This window comes from Halyomorpha halys, unplaced genomic scaffold (genome assembly GCF_000696795.3).
Source record: "Halyomorpha halys isolate HHAL.00 unplaced genomic scaffold, Hhal_1.1 Scaffold387.1, whole genome shotgun sequence".
NCBI classification, from domain to species: domain Eukaryota; kingdom Metazoa; phylum Arthropoda; class Insecta; order Hemiptera; family Pentatomidae; genus Halyomorpha; species Halyomorpha halys.
The window spans coordinates 250,609-273,512 of NW_027108721.1; the positions used below are offsets into that span (position 1 = coordinate 250,609).

The following is a 22,904-nucleotide window of genomic DNA, read 5'->3' on the forward strand; positions in this document are numbered from 1 at the left end:
TTTTTTTTCTCACTAGCAGAGGATTCTCAGTACCCCAGTGTCTCACTTGGCCAGGTTCCACATTGGAAGTATAGACCATTTGTCTATTAAGTGTTGTAATAGTCGGAATCGACGAGCATTTTCCTGACTCTAGTCTTATATGAATGAACAGTTTCAAAATTGAAAAATCTTGCGTTCATCCTTGCTTTAATTTCCTCATCAATTTCGTTTTTTTCTAGTTACCTTAGCACCTAATTTAAACTTCTCTACCTGTTCAAACATGTTTCCTCCTTTAACATCGAAATTCTTACCAATTCAGAATTTCTGTTGTATTAAATTGATTAGTTTTTTATGGTAATTATTTAAAACAAACAAAATTTTAATTTTAAAGACGAGTATTTTGGAAAACATTTTATATTCAATATTTATATATTTTTCATATTATGTGAAGGTAACCTAATGTAGAAATATGATCCATGATTGACATTTCAGACAAAACCCACTGGTTCTGCGAGTAACTAGATTATTAAAACAATAAAGATTATATTTTTAGAACTATCTATTTTTTTCTCTATATGCTTCTACTACTTCTGGTTTTTGATGTAAAATAAAATGTGTATTAAATATTCAAAGACTAACAGTTAATTATTTAACACATTTATTTCTAGGGTTTTGGCTAATTTAACAATGCCTGTGGAATGTTTGTTACCGATTGAGGTCATGTCGAAAACTGAAGCTGGAAGAAATACCATTAATGAATTGAATTGGCTTCTCATTTCATGTAAAGAAGCTTTCTTGGAACCTAGAGCTACAAGAAGAATAATTGATCATATAAAAGACATTTTGTATAAGGTAATTACCTATTAAATCATCCTTACATTGATCATGTATTTTTAATTAGCTTTCATGGTGAACGGTTTTTTTTCATTTATTGTTGGTGAATTGTAGGGAACATGGATTTTTTTTTGTTTAAATATTTTTTATAGCCCCAAAAATTGTGAATGATGATGAAGGTTTAACAGCAGTATAGGGTAATTCAATTATTGCTGAAAGAATCGGCCCGAAGATTGATAATATGTACATTGAATAATACTAGGCAAAGAGAAAAAAAGAAATAAATATTAAAAAGATAATAAGGTTGTCTTAGACAGATGGAAAGCGATACGCAGGTCAGTGAGTTGGTAGATGACAGATTTCCGGGAAAACAAATCAATATATTTCAGTCCAAAGCCCTTCTTCCGCAGCTTATTGCAAGGGTCACGTGGCTTGTGGTTCATTATATATACTGGTTTTAATTTAATTAAATCATGATTGAAAAACAATATTTCTGTATACTTTAGAAAAAATATGTTTTATATAGGCCACGAGATTTGAAATTAAAAAAAAACCAAGAAAGTGTTGCTCTCTCAGTTTCATTTTTAATGAGATCGTGTTTGAACTACTGTCTTAAAATAGTAGTATAGAGTTCATAAATTATTCATGATCGAATTCCAAATTAATTTTCCATGACAAAATTGTTTCAAGAATTAAAACAAAATTATTTTCCTATTTTTGTCACGACATTATTACACAGGGGTGCATGGACCAAGGGGCACCATCAAAAATTTTTTGAGGGAGGAGAGTTATATTTCTAGGAGTTATAAATTTTCGGAGACCAATGCAATTTTTGAGATTTTCATCTGGGGGGACCGAGAGAACAAGAAAAAACACACTGGCGCACCCATATCTGCATCAATAAAGGGCCCAAATAGATGGACCTGTTCTTTAGGGCCGTATGTAGCTGAGGGAGTCGAGGCGTAGTTCTTTGCAACCTCGGTTCGAGTCCGGCCTTGGGGATTGACTTTTATTTCTACGGTAGTCCCAAAACTTGACCCTATGATGTTTACAATAGGGTGGTACCCCTTAGATAACCTCCTCCCCTCCCATGTCAAAAATGACCAGAAAGGGGGGTCATAAAAAAAAAGTAAAAACATTTTCCTTCTCCTCCGGCATTACATAACGTGTTGTCCCCAGGATTCGATTCTGAACTTACTTCAATTACATTGTGGAACCTAAGAACACCAAGCTCACTTAGCGAAATTGTAATAGCGAGAGAAATGATCACTAATTGTCCATTGAGTAATTGGGGTTTTTAAATCTCATTTATTTTGAAATGGTCAGCAGCATATAGGGCATGATGTACGATTGAACGGTTAATGATAATTGGAGTTCAGAGATGCAATGAAATTTTATAACGATATAGACATCTGGCGTGTACAGGCAACCAATTAGTACGGAGTTATTCATCGAATTTTTAATGCTTTTTGCGTTAGTTAATTAATTTATTTATTTTTAACAATTGATTGGGCTCATAAGGTTTTCTTTTTCTTTTGTGAAGAAGCAGTAGTAGCTATTAAAAGCAGTAGTTGAATAGTAGTAACTATTTTATTATTACATTTAATGTTTATTTTTTATTTCTAGTTATACAAATATTTAGCATTTTTTTGTCCATATAATAGAAATGAGGAGTGAAATGTTTGTCAAGAGTTTATTCTTTTCAGAAATGCTAACTCTTTTAGGTCTTTGATTGGTCGAATTACTGTTATAATGCTTCAATTTCCTTGTAATGCTTGTGTGATGGGCATGATTCTTTTATCCACTTAACAGTAGACATTCTATATATAGTCTTTTTAATTTCTTGAGACTGGTTATTTTTGTTTAAATTAAATAAATGATATCCAATTCATTTATTTATTATTGATTATTATATTCATATTATTTATTATTATAGACTTTATTTCTTTAAAAGTCCCACATTTCAGCTAATTGGGCCATCCTCAAGGACAATCTTAAATGCAAATTTATACTCACATCAATAATTTAAAATCTTTATTTAGACTATTCTGCGCAGGTCATCAATTTCAGTCAAAATTACCATGTTTTGCCACTATTCAGATTAAATATTAAAACTTTTAATTACGAATCAATAATACACTATTATCACAACAATATTTTAAATGATTGATGTAAGTTGTAATTTGTATTTATGATTGTCCTCGAGGATCGCCGAATTGGCCGAAAAGAATTTTAAAGAAAAAAAGAGTGTTTTGTTGCTTAAATTGGATACAATTTATTTTATTTAAACAAAAGTAAAATTGTTTTCAACGTTATTATTTCTGTGAGATACATATGAAATCGGTTAAAATTAAAATTTATTTGGTATTTTCTAATGGCTAATGTCAACTTTCAAAGGCTTTAAATAACGCTTTACGGTAATATAGCTTCATAAATTCGAAGTTTATACGACAATTTCGCTCACTGAGATTAGGAAAAGCGACTACTGTCCACTGGTGGGTCCCACCGAAGAAAAGGATCAATAATAAACAAAATACAACTTACTGGTTATTGAGGTCTGATAAAAAAAGAGAAAGAAGGTGGCTTTATCATGAAGGAAGGGAATCAGGTTACGTAGAGGAAGAACTAAGGCTGCTAGGAGTCAGAAAGCAGAGTGGCAGAGGCCATACTCATGAAGGACGGTAGCACCTTATAATTGCGCGATTAACCGTGACCACCTCAGGGATGTCCAAACATTTTTTTCCATTAATATTTATTACAAAAATATTATTTAGTACCATATTCAGGCAAATTATGCTTATAATATTTGCAAATCTAAACACATCGCATAGGTTGATAAGTTAGCAGAGTTATGATCCATAATGCAACTAAAACCAAATTGGAAGAATCCTGTCCTGGCTGGAGCCATCATACAAGAACACTTCCAAGTCAATTGAAACCTTTTCCAAGTCAAATGTAACCTTTGCCATATCAATTGCAACTTTTACCAGTTCAATTGAAGGTTTTTCTATTTCAATTGTAACCCAACTTGAATAATTTTATAAAAATTATATTTTATTTCTTTAAGAAATAATGACTTTTCAAATAATTTCAGCATATTCATCCAAAATTGATTTCATTTCTTAGAGTTTAGAGCATGTGCGGTCTAAAATCCAAACAAATAGATTCAGGACTCCCGAAAATCCAATAAACGATTCCCATCCAACAATCCAAAACGATATCCAAGACGAATAAAAGTAAAAATAAACAGAAAGCCACTAAGCGATCGAAAATCCCTCTTTTCTTCCATCCTTTGTTCATGCCACCCGCTTTCCACTCTTCCACTCTCCCAGTGGGGTAATTGGATCCAACTAAGACATCCTTGGCCTGCCTCTGGATCTTCCTGTAGATCGGGCTTCGAGGAACTTGTATTTCACGATTCTCACTGATTCGGCATACATGGCCGAAATACTTTAATTGTTTTTCTCTAAGATCTCGGTTAGGGGTTTCACTCCTAAATCCTGTCTGGTTCTATCGTTTTTTTTTTTTAGATCTCTCCGAGTTCGCCTGGCTACTTTAAAGATATTTCATTTCAGTTGCGGTTACTCTGCTTAAAATCCAATTTAAAAAATAGAATCAGAACACCAACAGAAACTAAAAAAAAAAAACGATCCTCATATCGAAGGGTACCAATAAATCGAAATGCTCATGGTGAATCACAAATACTACTGTAAATTCGGAAATAAAATCCTTGAAAAACTAATAAACGAAACTTATAATGAAGAATTCTGCTAAACTATATATACAAATAAATAAAGAATTATAATCTTGCTTTCCATTAATTTTATATCAATTTCAAATTCGCACTAAATATAGATTATCTAATAAATGAAATAAATTTGGATGAATAATCTGAAACTATTTGAAAAGTCATTACTGAATTTAACAGTATTATTTTTAATTAATAAAAATAAAAATATAATTTTTATGAAATTATTCAAGGCAGGTTGGGTTACAATTGAAATGTAAGAAGTTATTATTGATTTGGAAAGGGTTTCATTTGAAATGGAAAGTTTCAATTGAAATGGAAAACTTTCCATAGAACTGGAAAAATTTAAAATTGATGTGGAAACTTGAAAATTTGAGATGAGTTAGTAGCCTTTTTGTAATCAGATGGACTCCTCAGTCTGGCTCTGGTGCAAAAGGCACAATTCTGAGCCTCTCCATTGCCCTAAATGCCTGTGACCAGTCCATTCAAGGGTATTATATAGGCTAAGAAATTTCCCACCACACCATCCAAGGACGTACCCAAGATCAAAACTAGGAGAGGCCAAGCCATTGTCAATGAGGTTGTTCATTTCAGCACAGAAAAGGCGAATAAAACCAAAATTTTGGTTCACTTCTCTCACTCACTTCAAAGAGGGAGGCAGCAGTCCCCCTCTGGGTACCCCCATGTCACCATCAATGGTAATTAGAACCTAAATTTCTTGCTGTATCTCAAGAGATGTCAGTTTTGGGGATAACATAAACTAATCTTGTCCTTTCTTTTTGAACCAAGATAATTGTCATATGTATCTTACAGATCATTTTCAGAAACAGCATACTAACATGAGATTTTGTATCTAATATCTGTTGCATGGGGATTTTGTTTTTCTGACATATAATAATTTTGATTAATATGCAATAATTCGATTGGCTAATCTGTTGAAAGTATATTAGTTTAAACTGTATGATTAAAAATACTTACTTTGCAAAATTAAACTCATTTTTTACATTTTATAGACCTAAGAACTTGAAAGTGAATCAAAATTAATAGAAATGTTATTTCTTTAGTACAGCTACATTTTCAGGAACCCTAGTCCATCCTATTTCATCAGATAAAATCATTGTCCTTCTTTAGTTTTTTCCTGAGGATTGTCCTTCGCCATCAGAGTTCTCTTCAGGGTGAGATGAATGATCGTACAGAAGGGTAAGGGTTTTAGGAAACATTGTTTCTATATAATACAAAAAGTATAAGTAATCATACAAAGAAAAAAAAGGAATATTGGTGCATTGGTTGTCTGTATCTGTGTTAATCGTTAAGTATATTTTCCATTTGATTGTTCTTTAAATTCTATACTTCTTAAAATACACTACCCCATTTCTTAATTTCTTTTTTTTAGGTGAGGACTTTAAGTCAGTAGTATTTAGCATCAGTTTGTCCACTATTTGTTTCATATCTCCATCTTCTACATAATATTATGTGAAAAAAAATTATATAGATTTTGTGATCTATGAAGGATTCTAATATCTACAGAATAGTGAATGAAAAAATATATATATAGGATATTCCAAGTTGAGGATTTTAGTAGTGCTATGCTTATAGAAATTTATACACATAGAAGATATATTTTTATTTATTTAATAAATACAGAAATAATAGGTGTGTTATAAGTTTTTGTATTGTGCATCTCATAATTTTAATACCGATATGTTTTTACTTTTTTATCTTTTAGCTCTATTTTGTAGCTGTAAAGGGCTTACCATCCCTATTAATCAACAATTGGCACCTTTTTTCCTCTTTGTATGTCCCATAGAACATTGAAGAAAGGGACTTTAACTTGGAACAGTTAACAATAACACCAATGTCATAATACTGTGAATTTCACCAAATTACAGTGATTAGGTATTCATTTTCTCTGTCACTGCATTCATACAGCAAATTCAAAATTATTTCAACAATAATCTCAGTCTATTGTCAAGAGACCATTAACAACTTAAAAGTAAAAAAAAAAAATTTCCTAGTTGCTGGTAGAGATTTTCTGAATTGTTTCACAAGGCCTAATCTATTATGAAAAGAAGACAAGATCACATTTTAAAAAGAAACTCTTGTCAGCTCATATTTTTAATTTTTTTTTTCCACTAAAATCTTTTTGATCTGACCCATAAATGTTTCACATTGAAGTTTTTATCAATTATAGCTCAAGCAAAGAAAGCATGGTTATTTTGGGTAGCCTGGTTGCTGGTTGAACAGCTTGGCAAATATTTGAAAGCTCATGTTTAATCTTTTGAAGAAAGGTAGTGTAATCTGATTTAACCTTTACTGCTGAGTCTTAAAAGATACATAGGTAATGAGGTGAAGAATGTTATCCCATCTCTCAATACAATGCTGAACCTTAACTACTCAAAGTTATTACAGTACTACAAGATTCCTTGTTACCTTAACAAATATTTGGTTATACCACAAAAATAATAAATTAGAATAATTTTCAACTTTTTTATTTCTTCCTTAATCCATTGATAGATCATCTCCCAACTGGGGACTTGTGTGCCTCAGTAGGATCTCACAAATATGTTAATTGATGGATGGTTAAATAAAAATTACCATTTATATCCAGGACTCAAACTTGTGTCTGTCAATAGTGATTAAAGTACCTTATTCACCAGACCATCCCATCCCATAAACCAACTCTGATTAATCTGAATTTAGGTCATCAATAAGAATAATCTATGGTAAAAAATAATAAGTAATATTTTTTTAACTAATCAATTTTAGACAAACTTTAGGATTTTTGAAAATTGTAAACTTTTTTAACATTATAAGTCGATTGGAAATTCAGCCAATAAATTGTTTGCTGGGCTTACCTCTGGGCCTGCCATAAACAATTACACACACACTATCACATTGAAATATATATTTCATAATTTATAACAGTATAAGGGTCATTCTCCAAATTTGGTGCTATTTAGCTATCAAATATTTTTTTCTAAAAGGTACGAATAGTGAATATCGATAGAAAATTAAATATTTGTCATTCCATTATCATTCTGATCATTCCATACTCTCCAAGATTTTTCTATTAGGTAGAGAGTGAAAAATCAACCATTTTTAATGTTTGTACTCAAGTGAAGCTTCAAAAGAAATTTATACATAAAGAGGTTCTCATAGCCTACGAAACTATGTAATATACAAAATTTAAGTCTTATCGTCATTGACTTTGTTGAGAACTAGGGAGTGATCACCAATAAAAATACATACTTTTCATTCCCTTTCCCATCCTGGAACCAAATAAAGAAGGAAATGAAGGACTATCTGTTTTCTGCTTCCTTGGTGTGTGTCCTGATCATCTTTCATACCTAAATTTTCCTATGTGGGGGCATAGTAGTAGGCATTAAATAAATGGGTGAGGAAATAATCAAAATCTGTATGAGAGAGGTAAAAAGTTTTATAGTGATTGATTTGTTCTATCTAAAATAAAAAGTATGTTTTATACCAGTTATTGAAAGAGTGCTGCAGATACGTCTCTTTTTTTTAGGTTTACTGCAAAAGAAACTGGTACCATTGACTTGTAAAGTCACAGTTTCAGCTTTGTGTCATGGCTAGGGAATGATAAAATAAGCATTATATATTTTATAGCTAGATATTAATTAATGACTAGAACTTCAAAGTGAGAAATGTTGTCCTCAAGCAGGATCATAACATAAAAATAAAATTATTTACAATCAAGTGGTCGATTATTCTTATTAAGTTCTATAACTGAATAGCTCTAAAATTGGAGAGTTACCCATATATGAGTGCAGGCTATCAATAATGAAATTTTATACTTTACTCTGTGATGTAATTATAGTATTTCTTTAAATTACCTCTCTACATATTTTTATTGAAACATACATTTTTATAAAACTTAAAAAAAATTGTTTTCATTATTTAGATACAATTGTAAATGAAAGATATTTTATTATTTTTGTCTCCAGGGAAAAGATAACATCAAGACACACAGAATTTTGCTTTCTCAGGTAAAGCATTTTGATTGTTGAGATGGTTGCATCGGGTTTTTTAGTAGTTTCCTTTTAACTTGGTATACCTACCTGCCATCCCGTTTTTGTTGAAGTAATTGTGTGACTGGGAGTAGAGTAACTTCATGACCTAGAAATATTTTACCTTTTATTTTTGATATTTGTTTTCTTTTTATATTTTTACTTAATATTCACTTTTAAATAATATAGTGTAAATGAAGTATTTAAGCAATTTAAACTGATAATTTTAAATGAACCAATTCAAAGGTTTTGTCAAATTTATTTTATGTTTTAGGAATACCACAGATATTTCAATGATTTATGCTATACTATTTATTTTTGAATTATTTATAAAACCTTCTAATGTTTTACAAATGTCAATAAACTTGATAAATAAACTTTCAATAATTAAGAGATGGATGAATATGATTCTTAAGGGTGATGAGCTTAGTGAGGAAGACTGCGAGACTCTCAATGACTCTATTGTCCTTCTCCGCAATATTCTTCACATTCCTAATGGAATATTGATTGGTGGAGAAGGCTTTTCAGAACAAAATCAGATTCTCTGGAACCTCTTTGCTCAAAATTTTGATAAGGTACATACAGTAGTAGTTCATTTTCATTTTTATGGTCTATGAACTATGATATTATGTAAGTATACAATTTCATCTTTAAAATTATTTATATCATATATGTTTAAGTTTTATATATATAATTTATGCATGTAATTTATATATATTAAATTTACTACTTTCGTGTTGTGATGGAGTGCATAGATATAGCATTCAGTAAAATATCATGAAATTTTAAAAGTTAAATTTAATCTTACTTTTAGCTCCTAACTTTTAGTAGAGCCTCTAAAATATTTTTTAAGTTTTAAATGTCAAAGTTGGTTTGTTTCAATAAAGACTTATTTTATTTATTACATTGCACCTATCTACTGATATATGTAGTAACCCTTATAGCTCATAATTCCCCAATAAAGCCAATGAAGTTTAGCTTTTAAGCCGTATTCCACATTTATTTTACGTTTTGTGTCCTAAGGCTTGTACCAAACAGGGACTCTGGTGTAATAGGAATGATCTCAGAACCACTTCTAGCTAGCCTCTCAGCTTCCTCGTCACCAGGAATACCACAGTGATCCGGGACCCATTCGATATTGATTTTATTGTAACATGAGTACTGCATTGCAGTCTTCAACAACTGTAGACCATGTACCAAGGTTGTTAAGTGCCCTTATTGCTGCCTAGCTGTCTGTGTAGATTGTTATTTCTCTACCAGCAAGCCCTGCTTAAATTTTACTATAAGAGTACTGGCGCAATGACTTATATCATGTATTTCTGAATGAAATTGTGTGCTTCTCTTGAGGAATAGATATTCCCTCTAATGGTTTGTCACCAGATGCTAGCTCCTGAGCCTTGGGTTGTAAAAGAGCCATTCATGTAACTATTAATACCATTATTTGGTTTATGTATTTTGGTTCAGATAATCTTAAATTTAGTGTCTTTGTATCTGCGGATATGCTCCATTGTCAGGAGATTTGAATGGTTACGACTTTATTGCCTATTCAACTTTGTCAATAGTGATGATTTTATTGGCTTTGTCCGACATATCTTTTCTACAACTGTAGCTGTTTAGTAGTTTGTCTTTCTCTAGTAACTCACAATTTCAGAAATGGGATCTCTCTACGAAATCTAAGGTGTCATTTTCATTGATGGTAGACATATACCTTCTTTTAGCATTCCCACCAATCCGGTATTAGTTTGCTTGAAAAGAATTTTATTGATTCGGCATATAGCCAGAATATTTGCTACCTGCAAATAAAACTTCCTCCAAGCTTGTGTTTTGGTTTTGCGAACAGATTTATGATACTCTGTAACAGGTTTTTTATAGGTATCCCATCTGCCGGATCTTTTTGCAGCATTGAATAACCTCATAGTGAGGATTCTTTGCCTATTAAGATCATCATTCCACTAGGAGATATTCCTGTTGAATGTATTGAGACAGAGGAAATCGCTGTTAAGATAAGAATTCATAACAACATCCATCAGTGAATCATTAATACATTCTAGTATGTCCTAGAATGTAGATGCCCGGTCTAGAATGTCTAGATGCCCAGTGTTGTGTATAACCTTTGGACAGCAATTAGTTCATTCTATAAGATGCAACTTATAGGATTCTCAATTTTTATGTCTTCTCAACTTTTTCGTGAGTAAATTGTTTTGAAAACTGAGAAGTAAGAAACAAATTTTAATTTAAACTATTTATTTGAATATTAATAATTTTAAACTGTTAAAATCCTTAATTTCAAATCTCTCTTTAAAATCCTGGTAATATGCTTCAGGGTGCAATTTTGATTCATGCTAAATGCCATTGCAGTAAGTAATAAGAAAAATAAATGACTGATCTCTGAATATGTTTATCAATAGATCCAAATATAAACATTTTCTTGTTCAAATTATATTTACTTAGTTTTTTTCTGATGAGATATTTGAGATTGGAAATTGAGTTTATTAACAATATTGAATGAAGCTAGATTTTGTTTCATTTAAATACAACTAACTTATCTACTATGAAAATAAAATACTTTGAAAAACATTGTTAACCCTAGGTTCTGATTGAACTGTTAACTGTTCATGGAAGAGATGAGTGGAGAACTTCAATAGCCCAATTGATTGTTTTGTTGTATAAAGATCAGAGAGTAACAACATTGCAGAAGTTACTAACTCTGTGGTTTGAAAGTTCTGAATTGAGTGAAAGCTCTGAAGACAATGAAAGTAACACTTCTCCTCCAGTAAGTATCAACTTTTAGATGTTATAAATATTAAACTTATTGTTTTGGTATTTCAATTTATATTTATTAGCTTTAAAGTTGTTTTTTGATGAATAAATGCACTGAGAACTTCTCACACATGTTTTCAATTCTGTTCAAACAGGGAGGGAACTCGTCATCTTCAATGATTACTTCTGACCAAACTGATTCATCAGATAACAGCGGTTGTGATCATAAACCAGAAACAAAACCAGCAGGTAAAAGGAAACAGTCTATTAAACAGCAAACACCTAAGAAACGGGTAAGAAGCCATTTATTTCTTTTTGATTACTCAAATGTTTGTATTGATAGTTTTTAATATTATTTTAAGAATTGTTTATATTTAGTATCATTGAATACTTTAATCTTATTAATAATAAGTATCATTTCATCTTCAATTAATCATTTACATACACACATTCATATGACTAGACGGTTTTTGGAAATAAACAACCCATATAATTATTATAAAAACAAGTTTGAAAGATTATTTAAAATATACTCATATTTTCTAATAATCTATAATTTCATATATAGTTGTTTATTTTTTTATCATTTATATTCATTAAAATAAAAAAAAAAAAAAGAAGAGATAAGAAGATTGTTAATAAACATGTGTAGTATTTTTTATATATTTTTGGGCTCTAATAAACATTTGATATAAAGAAATTTTTAGTCTGTTTCTTTGCGAGTAAATAGAAATGTATTTAGAATTTCACAAGGTAGGGAGAAGAAATAGAAAATAGTTAAAATATTATTATTTAATTGGAGTAATACAATTTGTACTATTATACAATTGTAATACAATATGTATTACAAAGTGGGTTGTAAAAAAATTTAAATACAATAAAAATCAAATGTAATAAAATTAATTTAAAATACATACTATAATCCCCTTCAAAATGCTGGCTGCCTAAATGTCGTTTCACTCGGTATATTCTATTTCCCTTTCATACTTTTTATGTAAAACATTATAAAATGTAAATTAATATTTGTATACTCACTTTTCTTTCCATCCTATACCTTTTCACTACATTAATTTAAATTTTATAACATTTAATGCAAATGGAACTTAAATGGTATGGAAGGAAATAGAAAGTATAGCATGGATTGACCATAATACACAAGTACCCTACAAATGGTTCAGGGAAAGTATAAAGCATAAATTTTTTAATAAGAGCATCACTTGACTCAATGAAGAACTGCTCCTGAAAACCAAATTTGTCCCCTTGAATAGAGCATAGAAGGCCACTATATTTGTTTGATTTGCTGAACCCATTTTTGTATTAACAAAAACTTTATAGATATCAAAGAAGCTAGAAAAATATTTTTAAAAAAAATTGTAAAAATATTTTAGGAAAGGACTAAAAATATTTTTTTTATTAATGTGATGCAAAAAAAACCAAAAAAATACAAACCATCTTATAAAATTTTAGGAACTATAAATTATCTGCTTATATATAGTATAATATAATAAATCTTTAATTACCTCCAATAGTTTCTTTTTTATTTAGAGATAATTTGTGTCGATGATTTAGTTTTATTTAAATTATATCAGTGTTCAATTCACCTAACTAACTATTTGCACTTTATTGATTTAATTAGCTTTCTATATTGTCGATCAGAAAAAATTATTATAAATTTTTTGCATAACTTCGTATTTTTGTACGAGATATTTATGCATCCTGCTATTCTGTATGAATGGCTGTAAATCATAAATAAATATTATTTAATTAATTCTTGAAGCAATTATTTCAGTGTTTTAAAAATATACATAGCTGTAAAAAAAAAATGTTATAAAGTTCTTTAGACTGGTATTTTGACCCTCTTCTCTTAGACAAGTTATTATCAGATAATTTATTGGCTTAATTTAGATTTTTAAATAAAATTATAATTATAAGAGAAATGTTCAAGTGAAAATTTTATATGAAACTTTTTTGGGGAAACTAGGATACATGGGATATGTGGGTTGATGGAGACCAACATATGGAACAAAGCCAGATGTCAGATTGTGGTTATGGAACATTAGCTGAAAACCAGGAATCCATATCGACTTCAAGTAATGAGGATGATTCCCTTAACAAGTAAGTTATATATTTCAAGTAATCGATTATCTAAGTTTTTGGATTTGATTAATCACTCCCTCCTAAATCAGCATAATGCCTAATGTTTCATTATTTTATTAAATTTCTATTATCTTTCAACATTTATTTATAGAACTTTCTTAAATGTATTTTTAAGCCGAATGGTAAAACCTGTCCATCAAAAGCCTTCAAACATGATCCAAAAAAGCCGATTTCTAAATTGTAAAACACAACTATCTCTACAAGACAAAGCAGAATTGAAAAAGAAAAAACTCATGAAGCGTTTTCGAACAAATGTGTAAGTCATTCAGTTTATTATTAATATCTATCAAGGTTATGACTGAATGGTATTTTCTAATTGTTTGTCAAATATAAAATTTTTGTTTTTAAGTAATCAAAAAAGGGGATTCATTAGTCAAAACTCAATTCAAATAATGATAAATTTTCTTTTTATTTATTAAGAAGAGTTTAATTGTATATAATACAAGAATTCAGTCATAAGTATATTTATTATCATTCGTCAATAAGTGGTTTCTTAAAAAAAAAGTTTTTTTTTTAGAGGGCTCATTATGTTGTTTACTGGTTATAAAAATCTAAATAGATTTTCTATCCATTTCACTCTGTATGAAGTAGCAGGGTGGCTCAACTGTTAAGGCACTGTGCTATCTACTCCAAGGACCCAGATATGAAGCCACCAGCGGGAGATAATTATTTATTCTGTTACTGTAGCCATGAGTAGTCCTGTGAGTTTAGGGAGCCCTCATAAAATGGAACTCCTTGATCGGAGAAAAATCTGGTGGTTGAGCATGATCATAAACAAATCACTTCCTTGCACAACTGCTGTTCAAAAAACAGTAATTCCTTAGAAAGTACTGAATCCCTTGTATAACTCTTTGGGTTGTAACAGCAGAGATTTTCATTTTTTATTTTTTCTATATAGAGTTAAACATTTTACAATATTGGGTAAGAAAAAAATGTACTATTCACTTCTTTGAAAAAACTGGACAAGGTTGTCAATATCCTATACCCCTAGGGAAACTTCTCAGCATGGAATAGCAACCTGTAAGACATTTGAGACACTAAGTATAGACTCAACAGTAAAACTGGTATGTACATTCACATTGAGAACCCCCTCCTTGTGAAGTAATAAAACTACACATATATCAAAGCCTACATCATATGGTTTGGACGTGGCAGTGGAGTCGGATTATTTGAATCTTTGTGTTCCTTAAAGAAGGCCATAGCCTATCAGCTATCAACCAATAGACCAATGGACAGAAGAGGTGAAGTAGACTGGGGAATCTAAAACATGGAAGGCTTCTGTTGATGACTGATTCCAATAATAACACAAACAAATAAAATAGTATTCATTGAGAATGTAGGCCTATCTATAATTATGGAGGTATTGTTTTATTTTTCTCCAATTTTGTAATTATGGTTGATATTTATTACCATATTAGACAAATATTTTGATTCCAAATAATATTATAAATTGTTTCAAAGCACCTTATTCTCTCTACACTTTAATAATTTCTATTTCTTTGATTTCTGATTTGTTTTCATTTTAGTGTAAATATAAAAGCCCTTTTGCATCACACGCCAACTGAGGATGATATCACCCATGTTTTGAAAGAATTCACAGTTGATTTTTTACTCAAAGCTTTTGGAACAGTTATTACTGAACTCCATCATCAGCTGTTAATGAATCAATCCTTAGACAGAACTCACTTTTTCTGGCTTATTTCTTACTTCTTGAAGTTTGCTGTTCAGCTTGAAATTGACCTTCTACATATTAGGTATGTTTTCATAAAAAAAATGATTTGTGAAAATAGTTGAAACTGAAACGGCTGTAATTAATTACACTTTTTTAAATGCTAATCATTAATGTTTTTGTACTAATATCTATACTGATTTTTAGGGATGTCTTGTCATTAGATTTAATATCATTTCTAACTTTTGAAGGAGCTAAGCTTTCTGAACAGTTTGAACTAGTGAAGACTCAATCAGAATATGATTTTTCACCATATCTTATTAAAATACATCTTGTGAGTTCAGTCTTTATTTTTTTTTCTGAAAGTAAAAGTTATTAGTAGCTATAACTAATTCTTCCTAAACTTAGATCTTTAATAAATCCAGTATAATCTAAGTCCTTGATAAAAATAACATGAGATTTTTCTGATCGGTAAAAAAATAAAATATTAATGATTTAAAAAAAAAAAAAGTTGATTATTCTATATTTTCAAACACAGGTGACTGACCATTCTGTATAGTTTATTGATTAGAAACCCTAACTATACACTAAGAGGGCATTGTTTTAATTCATGGGGAGAGTTTGTTTAAAAGTATTTAGGAGTTTGAATGGCTCAGGAAATTAGGGAGAGGGTTCTAGAAATGTGGGATTAATTCACTCCAGGGTCAATAAATAGTAACTGTAAAAAAATGTGCATAAGCCTATCTATGTTCTTGCATGCCTGGATGTATCCCGCTAAACAACATACAATGTCTGAGAAATACATGAATTAACTAGTCTGATAAGAAAAAAAATAATAAGTTACAAAGAATTGTGAATGATTGGAGACTATACAGGAGTATGTCATTTACCATGTTGGCCATTATGGTGGTAACCAATTCAGTGTACTTTGTCTCTTTATTCTTCATATCTGTGCCATTAATAAATTATATTTCATAATTACTAAAAGCATTTATATTTTTCATTTAGATTGTTACATCTATTCGAGAACTTCTGCAGGCTCTAAGTGCTTACAAGAAAATTAAACATAACAATTGGCAAGATAATGAATATCTCGATAATATTCATCGTAAGTAAAAATTATTATTCTGCTTATTCTACTAATAAAAAAAAAGATCTTATTAAAATAACCCATTCAGATAATCCTTTAAATGTCATGTAAATAGTGTGTATATCAAAACTAATTTGGAAGTTTTAATTTACACAGAAGCTATTTCTGAAACAGAAGATCTTCGCTGTTTGTTTGTTCTTCTGTTGAGACAGTTCAACCCGACTATTCATAGCAAACAGTACCTCAGAGACGTAATTGTCACCAACCATATTTTGTTAACATTCATTGAGAATTCTCTTCTACCTGGATCAAATGCTGTTCTGCAAAATCATATGAAACTGTGAGCATTATTTTTCATTATAAAATATAAAAAAAAAAATATCATTTTTTGTTTTATGATAACTCTATGTATGATTTTATATTTGAAAAGTAAATTTGTTTCATTATCATCTTGTTTATGTAGATAATTTATTTTCTATTCATCCCATCTTTATGTAGAAAAATAGTATTAAATGTAATAGAATTTACTTATTTTATTTTTTAACTTTAACCAAGTCCAGAAGGTAGATGCTTTTTGCCTATTGTTGAAAATATTGATTATCAATTAATATAATTATTAATTATAATTAAAGATTTATTCAAATTGTTAATATTTTAGGTTTGTACCTGTTGAAATGATGCGGCAGTACGGATGTTTATTGGAATATTTTGAAGAAAATGGAAATTTTGTAAATGATTGTGTATTCACTATGATGCATCATGTTGCCGGAGATTTGGGACATGTGACAGCATTGTTTCAACCTAAGATTCTCAAAACATTTAGTGTAATTTGGGAGTCTGAGTTCCAGATTTGCGATGTAAGCTATTCTACAACATTTTTTATTTCATCATAATAAATAATTTTAAATTTTACTGTTAATGTAAACTTTTGGATTAATGATTTTGCCTTGTAAAACTACCCCTTAAGTGTTCTCTGTGCCAAAAGTGATGCCTGTTAATTCTGACTTGGCAATAGTGTTAACATGGCATCCTTACTGAATAATTTTCAATCCAATCTTTCTGTCTGGCTGGAATCGATTGGTAATTTATAACACACCCTTCTTACACTAGTTGACTTTGTGACTTGATCTAGTTGAAATATTTTATCATGTTAAATTCTAAGGATAAACTTCTGAATTAAACTTTACCTCAGATCTAGTAAAAAATCTTTACTTCAATAATGCTATAAAAATAGCTATGTAAATAATACAATTTTTAAGATGTATTTATTTAAATAGAATCTAGAGCAAATTTTCACCTTTAGAGTACATTTTGTGAATATATTTTACCAAGTAGTACTCTCAAATATCAAGATGTACTACTCTTATGAAGATAATTATTGTGAACTATGGTGAATTTAACTAGTGTTAATTTGAGTGCTAAATAGATATCAGTATCTCTAATAGTTCCCAAGATATAGTTTTTGAAAAATCTAATTTTTGTTTTCCATATGAATCAGAAATCAACATTTGATGAATTTATCAAGGAGACTGCTTATTCAATGCAGATGATCATTATTTACTACTTTATTGTGCCCTTAACTAGGTTCAATTTAAATATTTATTGACATCTGTACATCTAATAGTTTATGAGATAAATAAATTTTAAAGTCTTGATTTTTTGTTATTTGGAAAAAATAATTTTTTTTTTTAAAGTATCACAGAAACTATGAGACATACAGATTAGGATGGGCTGAAAAAAAAAATTCTAAAAAACTTTGCTACAGAAAACTTGTCTCTTGGATAGAAGTAATATAAAAGTAATATACGTTGGAAGAAACATTTTTAGGTTCAATCCCCAGTTAGCACAAAAGTTAAATAATTTATAAACTATTTCAGCTGATATTTTCAAAATTAGTATTGGCATTCATGTAGAAAGAAGCATTTTTAGATTCAATTCCCAGTTAGTACAAAATTTCAATGATTTGTAAAATATTTCAACAGATGTTTTTGAAATTTGTATTGGCATAAATCAGTGCAAAAGAGCATAGAAAATATGAATAAATTTTAAAATGAATTCATTTAGCAAATTTATTACTATACCAATATCCTTTGAAATGTAATTTTTCATCAAAAATCTTCATTTAAAACTAAAAATATGTTTCTTATTATGTCTAAATTGAAACAGTATTTTTAAAAAGTTTAATTTTTAACTCAAAATACTTTTCAAAAACCACACACAAATATCGAAAAATTAGGATTTTTAAATTTTAAAAAATTAAACTATTAATGCACAGATGTCTTTTAGTACTCAAATTAAACCTAGTTAAATTCATCATAAAATAGTTTAAAATGATTATCTTCATAGGAGTAATAGTTTTCACGATATTTATTTTATTTTTTTACAAGAAAAAGAATTGGTTCATGATAAACTGTATCTTGGTAACTATTGGATGCGTAAATGTTTACTAACATCCAAATTAAAACTTGATAAATGTACAATAAAGTAGTTCATAATCATTATCTTTGTAGGAGTAGCATTTTCCTTGACATTTACCCAAATAATTTCTTTAAATATTGATTTTAATGTGGAAAATATGTAGGTTTAGAAAAAAATGTATAACAAGAAATATTGGACATATAGGTGCTTCTTAGCACTCAAACATAAGTTAGTTGAACACACCATATATTAGTTTACAATAATGATCTTTGCAGTAGTAGTAGTTTCCAAGAATTTTGCCAAAATTGATTAAAAATATTGATTTCTCAACATTTAGAAAGTTTTTTATAGCGATTTCATGCACTTTAATTAGTATAAATTTAAATTTCAGTTGAATTACTGTAATATTTAAATTACATAACTTCTTTAATTTTTATTAATTCTTTTGTCACTATTATTTTTTCACACTATTATTTATTTCTTTTTATATCTATTTCCTCTCCCCCCTTTATTTCTCTTATTATTTTTACAATTCCTAAATAGACATAACTTAGGGGAATTTAGTAGTAGGAATACAGTCATCTCTATTGCTTATCACGGTAAATTATAATGTTTGGCATAGTAAAGTAAAATAATCCCTGCACTTAAATTTTATGTTTACTATTAGACCATATTATTAGATTTATTTAAAATCTGTTGGCTATATTTTACTATTTATACTTTATGGCATAAAGTAGCACAATTAAGCATTACTGTTATGGCATTGATTATAAAAAAGATAGTTAAATTAAAATACTTCAATTCATTATAATCATTCTTGAGGGGGGACAGCCCAAGAACAAAAAAAATTAGCACAAGTTGGTTGTTGGTGCACTTGAATGCAGTGAGGAGCATATCAATTTTTTTAGAAACATTTACTTTTTATTTGTGCCAATGTTTCAGCCTAAATTGTTAACTTTCATGGGAAAAACTAAATGGAACTTATAATTTTTAGCATTAACCAATAACCATACTTCTTTTAACTTGTATAACAACCATACTTGCTCTAACTTACATAATAACCATACTTTCCCTAACTTATATACTTTATGACTACTATACTTCCTCAAATTTATATAATTACCTTATTTCCTCTAATTTATATACTGCCTTTATAATAACTATACTTTTTCTAACTTAACCATATACCCTTTACAGTAACCATCCTTCCTATAACTTATGTAATAACCATATGTCCTCTAACTTATATGATAACGATACTCCCTTTATAATAAACATCTTCCCTCATTCTTTGTTGATTGGAATGTTACTTATGATTTGTGTTCTCGTTACTGACCGCACCTCTGACCATTTTCTTACATTAAATCTATAGTCAACAAGAAGCTCACCGAATAAAAATAATATGTTGTTATTCTTAAATACTATTTCTTATCTTTATAGCGATTTCGTTTAGAATCATTAATTATGTTGCAGTACTTTTAATTATTGTACTTTTATTTATATTTCTAAATAAAGGGAAAGAATAGCACAATTTAAAACAATATGATTTTATTTTAGATTCTTTTGCATTTATATTTTGTTTCTAAGATTAAGTTACTATGTATTTTTAATTATATTCCAAATTTAAATATGTTTGAATGACTCCTTTTATCCATAAATTTTATAGGATTGGGCAGACCTTATAGAGTTTGTGATTCATAAATTTATCAACACCCCTAGGTCCGTTCCTCTTATTCTACACTCAAAAGAAGTTGATGCGCCGGCTTCTAACCACCAGAAGAATGAGTAAGAATTACCAAATGCTTTGGTTTAAGTACAATTATGAATCATTAGGTACAAAGTGGTTTGCTGATTTGTTTTTAGTGTGTTTACCTTAAATTACATAAATGTCAACTATTAATATTATTATGGAAATTTAATATTTGTATCAGCATATTAAGTGGAATTAGGAGAGGGTTAATGCATCAGTAAAAACAGAGTATATGAAAAAGTTAATTAAATGAATTTTAAAAAGTTTTATGTAATGTCTAATTTATTTAAGTAAATAATTAATGAATTAAAGTGGAGTTTTGAGTTTTTTATTTTGTTTTCTATACAATAAAAAAAATGTTGGAAAATTATTGATCAATTTTTTTTATTTTGTTTTTTATATAATTAAAAAATCATGTTGGACAATTATTGGTCAAAATGTTTTTGGGTCCTCTCAGTCTAAGTGATTAAAAAAAAAAAAAGAAGTTACATTGTAATTGTATTCAATGAAACTAGTTTTCATTAGTTAAGAGTTATCAGGAATTCAGAAAAAAAAAGAGATTGAGTTGAGAGTCAAGCCTTTGTATGATAGCCCTGCTAAACTAACTCTTAGGGAATTTGGGATAAAAACTTAAATATGTTTACATGTCTTTGTCATCCCTGATGCTAACTAAGACCTAACAATATAAAAAAAAAAATGTTTTTTTCATTAAAACTTTACCACGATTGAATTATGTGAATATAATGTTTTTTAGATGGAATCAAGAAAATTGTGACAATCTTTACTGGTATTATGTGCAGAGTGCCAATTGTGTGGATCCGATTGGCAAAGTAATTAATTTATACACAGAAGCTGGTATTACAAATAAAACAAGGATTGGGGTAAGAGAGTATAATATTATACTGTAATATTATGTAGTACAATGTTTTGAATTAATTATACATCACTCACATTAAGCAATTGAGTATAAAATAAGTTCATAATTTACAAAGGATTCTGTAATCATCATTGTCATGTAAAAATCATTTTTGCAAAATACTTTGTATATTCAATTGTCGAATATTTTGAATAAATTTGTTTTTTCAATCATTTCACCCCCTATAGTAAATATGCATAAATAAAAATAGACATGTGTGTTGGTATATTTTACTTTGCAGCCACAACTACACAGAGCAGACCACTAGTATTTGTGTGTGATTAATTTCTGTAAATTCCTAACTTAGTAATATTTAAATGTCATCAAGTAGGCACATCATTAGTGATGAAATCATGATTTTTTTTTTTGGTGAATTTCACTCTTAAATAAATTATGATTTTTTCAACATCAGAATTTATCTATATTTTAGATAATAACTATCATTGGAAGAACAATAATAAAAGCATAAGTCAATCAGATTTATGTTACCCCCAACAATAATTCTACAATCAAAATTATAAGTTCCTTTTATTAAAAAAAAAAAAGAAATTCCATCAAACTGAGTAAGTCTGTTATTAAACCAAATGAGGTACCTACTTGCTCATTTATAATTTACTTCTATAAGTGGTTTTATAATTTTTTCTTAGTCTTTAGTCTGTCTCTTCTAAAATTAAATTTAACCTAAAGAATTTAAGGCTAACAAAGTACAAAGAAGCTGATCAAGAGTTGACTAAGATAAATATATACCAATGGGAACTACACAGTAGGGAAGTATTTTCACCAGGTCCAATTCATAGAAGTGCAACAAATAAAGTGATTGGAGCATGTTAATGGATGAGGAGAGGACAATCAGAAAAGTTTATTATGGAAACCCTGATAGAGTAAGGGCTCATGGACTAAAGGAAAGATGGAAAGACAATGTCTCCGAGGATCTCAAGAAAACAGGTGTCCTACCAACAGGGATGACAGTGGAAGATCACTTGAGTTGATCAAGGACTTTTTCATGTATCTGTTGTATTAATAATGAATGAAGTACTATTCTGGCCAATTCATTTCTGACGAATTTCTTTTATTTTTAACTTTTTTCTCCACCTTTTTAGTTATTTCATTTTTAATGTTGCACTCCTGACGTAGCATTCTGTCAACAATAGAAGTCCCTAACTTTTTATCTACTGTTACTGATAAAAAACACATGAATATTGTATCAACCTGTTTATTATAAAATTTATCTGTGTTTCAAAATCTTCAAGATAAGAAGGGGACCGTTTTTCTATAATGATATTTCAATAAATGAAAACTAATGTTGGTTTGTGTTCTTTGGTGCTTTTCCTATTCTGTTCTGTTGTATATCAATATTAAATTTATCTACAATTAAACAAAAATATGTCTGTTTCGGTAGATAACTATTTCAAATTTGTTTAAAGTGTATTAATTTCTTTTTTGATAATTGATCCATGACCATGATCAAAAACTTAATTAGTTGATGAAATAAAGATAAGTTATTAGTCTTTTTTTGGTAAGAAACTAGTAATGATTATATATGTATATAACTATA

At 29.1% G+C, this 22,904-nt stretch overlaps 1 protein-coding gene and 1 long non-coding RNA gene across 4 annotated transcripts in view; one reads left to right on the plus strand and one right to left on the minus strand.

Annotated features, from left to right (window-relative positions):
• Window positions 1-22,904, plus strand: part of tim (timeless) — a 74,101-nt gene that overhangs the window by 42,601 nt on the left and 8,596 nt on the right. For both annotated transcript variants that reach the window (XM_014422710.3, XM_067047014.1), the window contains exons 5-17: window positions 648-831; window positions 9,006-9,164; window positions 11,180-11,362; window positions 11,505-11,642; window positions 13,331-13,464; window positions 13,622-13,762; window positions 15,033-15,260; window positions 15,383-15,509; window positions 16,184-16,283; window positions 16,422-16,605; window positions 16,924-17,122; window positions 20,350-20,468; window positions 21,188-21,314. In XM_014422710.3, the coding sequence (XP_014278196.1) occupies window positions 648-831; window positions 9,006-9,164; window positions 11,180-11,362; window positions 11,505-11,642; window positions 13,331-13,464; window positions 13,622-13,762; window positions 15,033-15,260; window positions 15,383-15,509; window positions 16,184-16,283; window positions 16,422-16,605; window positions 16,924-17,122; window positions 20,350-20,468; window positions 21,188-21,314 (2,023 nt within the window). The remainder of the gene's footprint in view (window positions 1-647; window positions 832-9,005; window positions 9,165-11,179; window positions 11,363-11,504; window positions 11,643-13,330; window positions 13,465-13,621; window positions 13,763-15,032; window positions 15,261-15,382; window positions 15,510-16,183; window positions 16,284-16,421; window positions 16,606-16,923; window positions 17,123-20,349; window positions 20,469-21,187; window positions 21,315-22,904) is intronic.
• The window catches only part of LOC136795675 (uncharacterized), a 16,308-nt gene continuing 4,895 nt past the window's right edge, over window positions 11,492-22,904 (minus strand). The window contains exons 2-4 of one of the 2 annotated variants that reach the window (XR_010843304.1): window positions 16,418-16,585; window positions 12,870-13,085; window positions 11,507-11,631 (exon numbers count right to left, since the gene is read on the minus strand). This is a non-coding gene — a long non-coding RNA (uncharacterized lncRNA). Of the gene's footprint in view, window positions 11,632-12,869; window positions 13,086-16,417; window positions 16,586-22,904 lie in introns of both variants that reach the window. The other variant, XR_010843303.1, reaches the window with a different exon arrangement.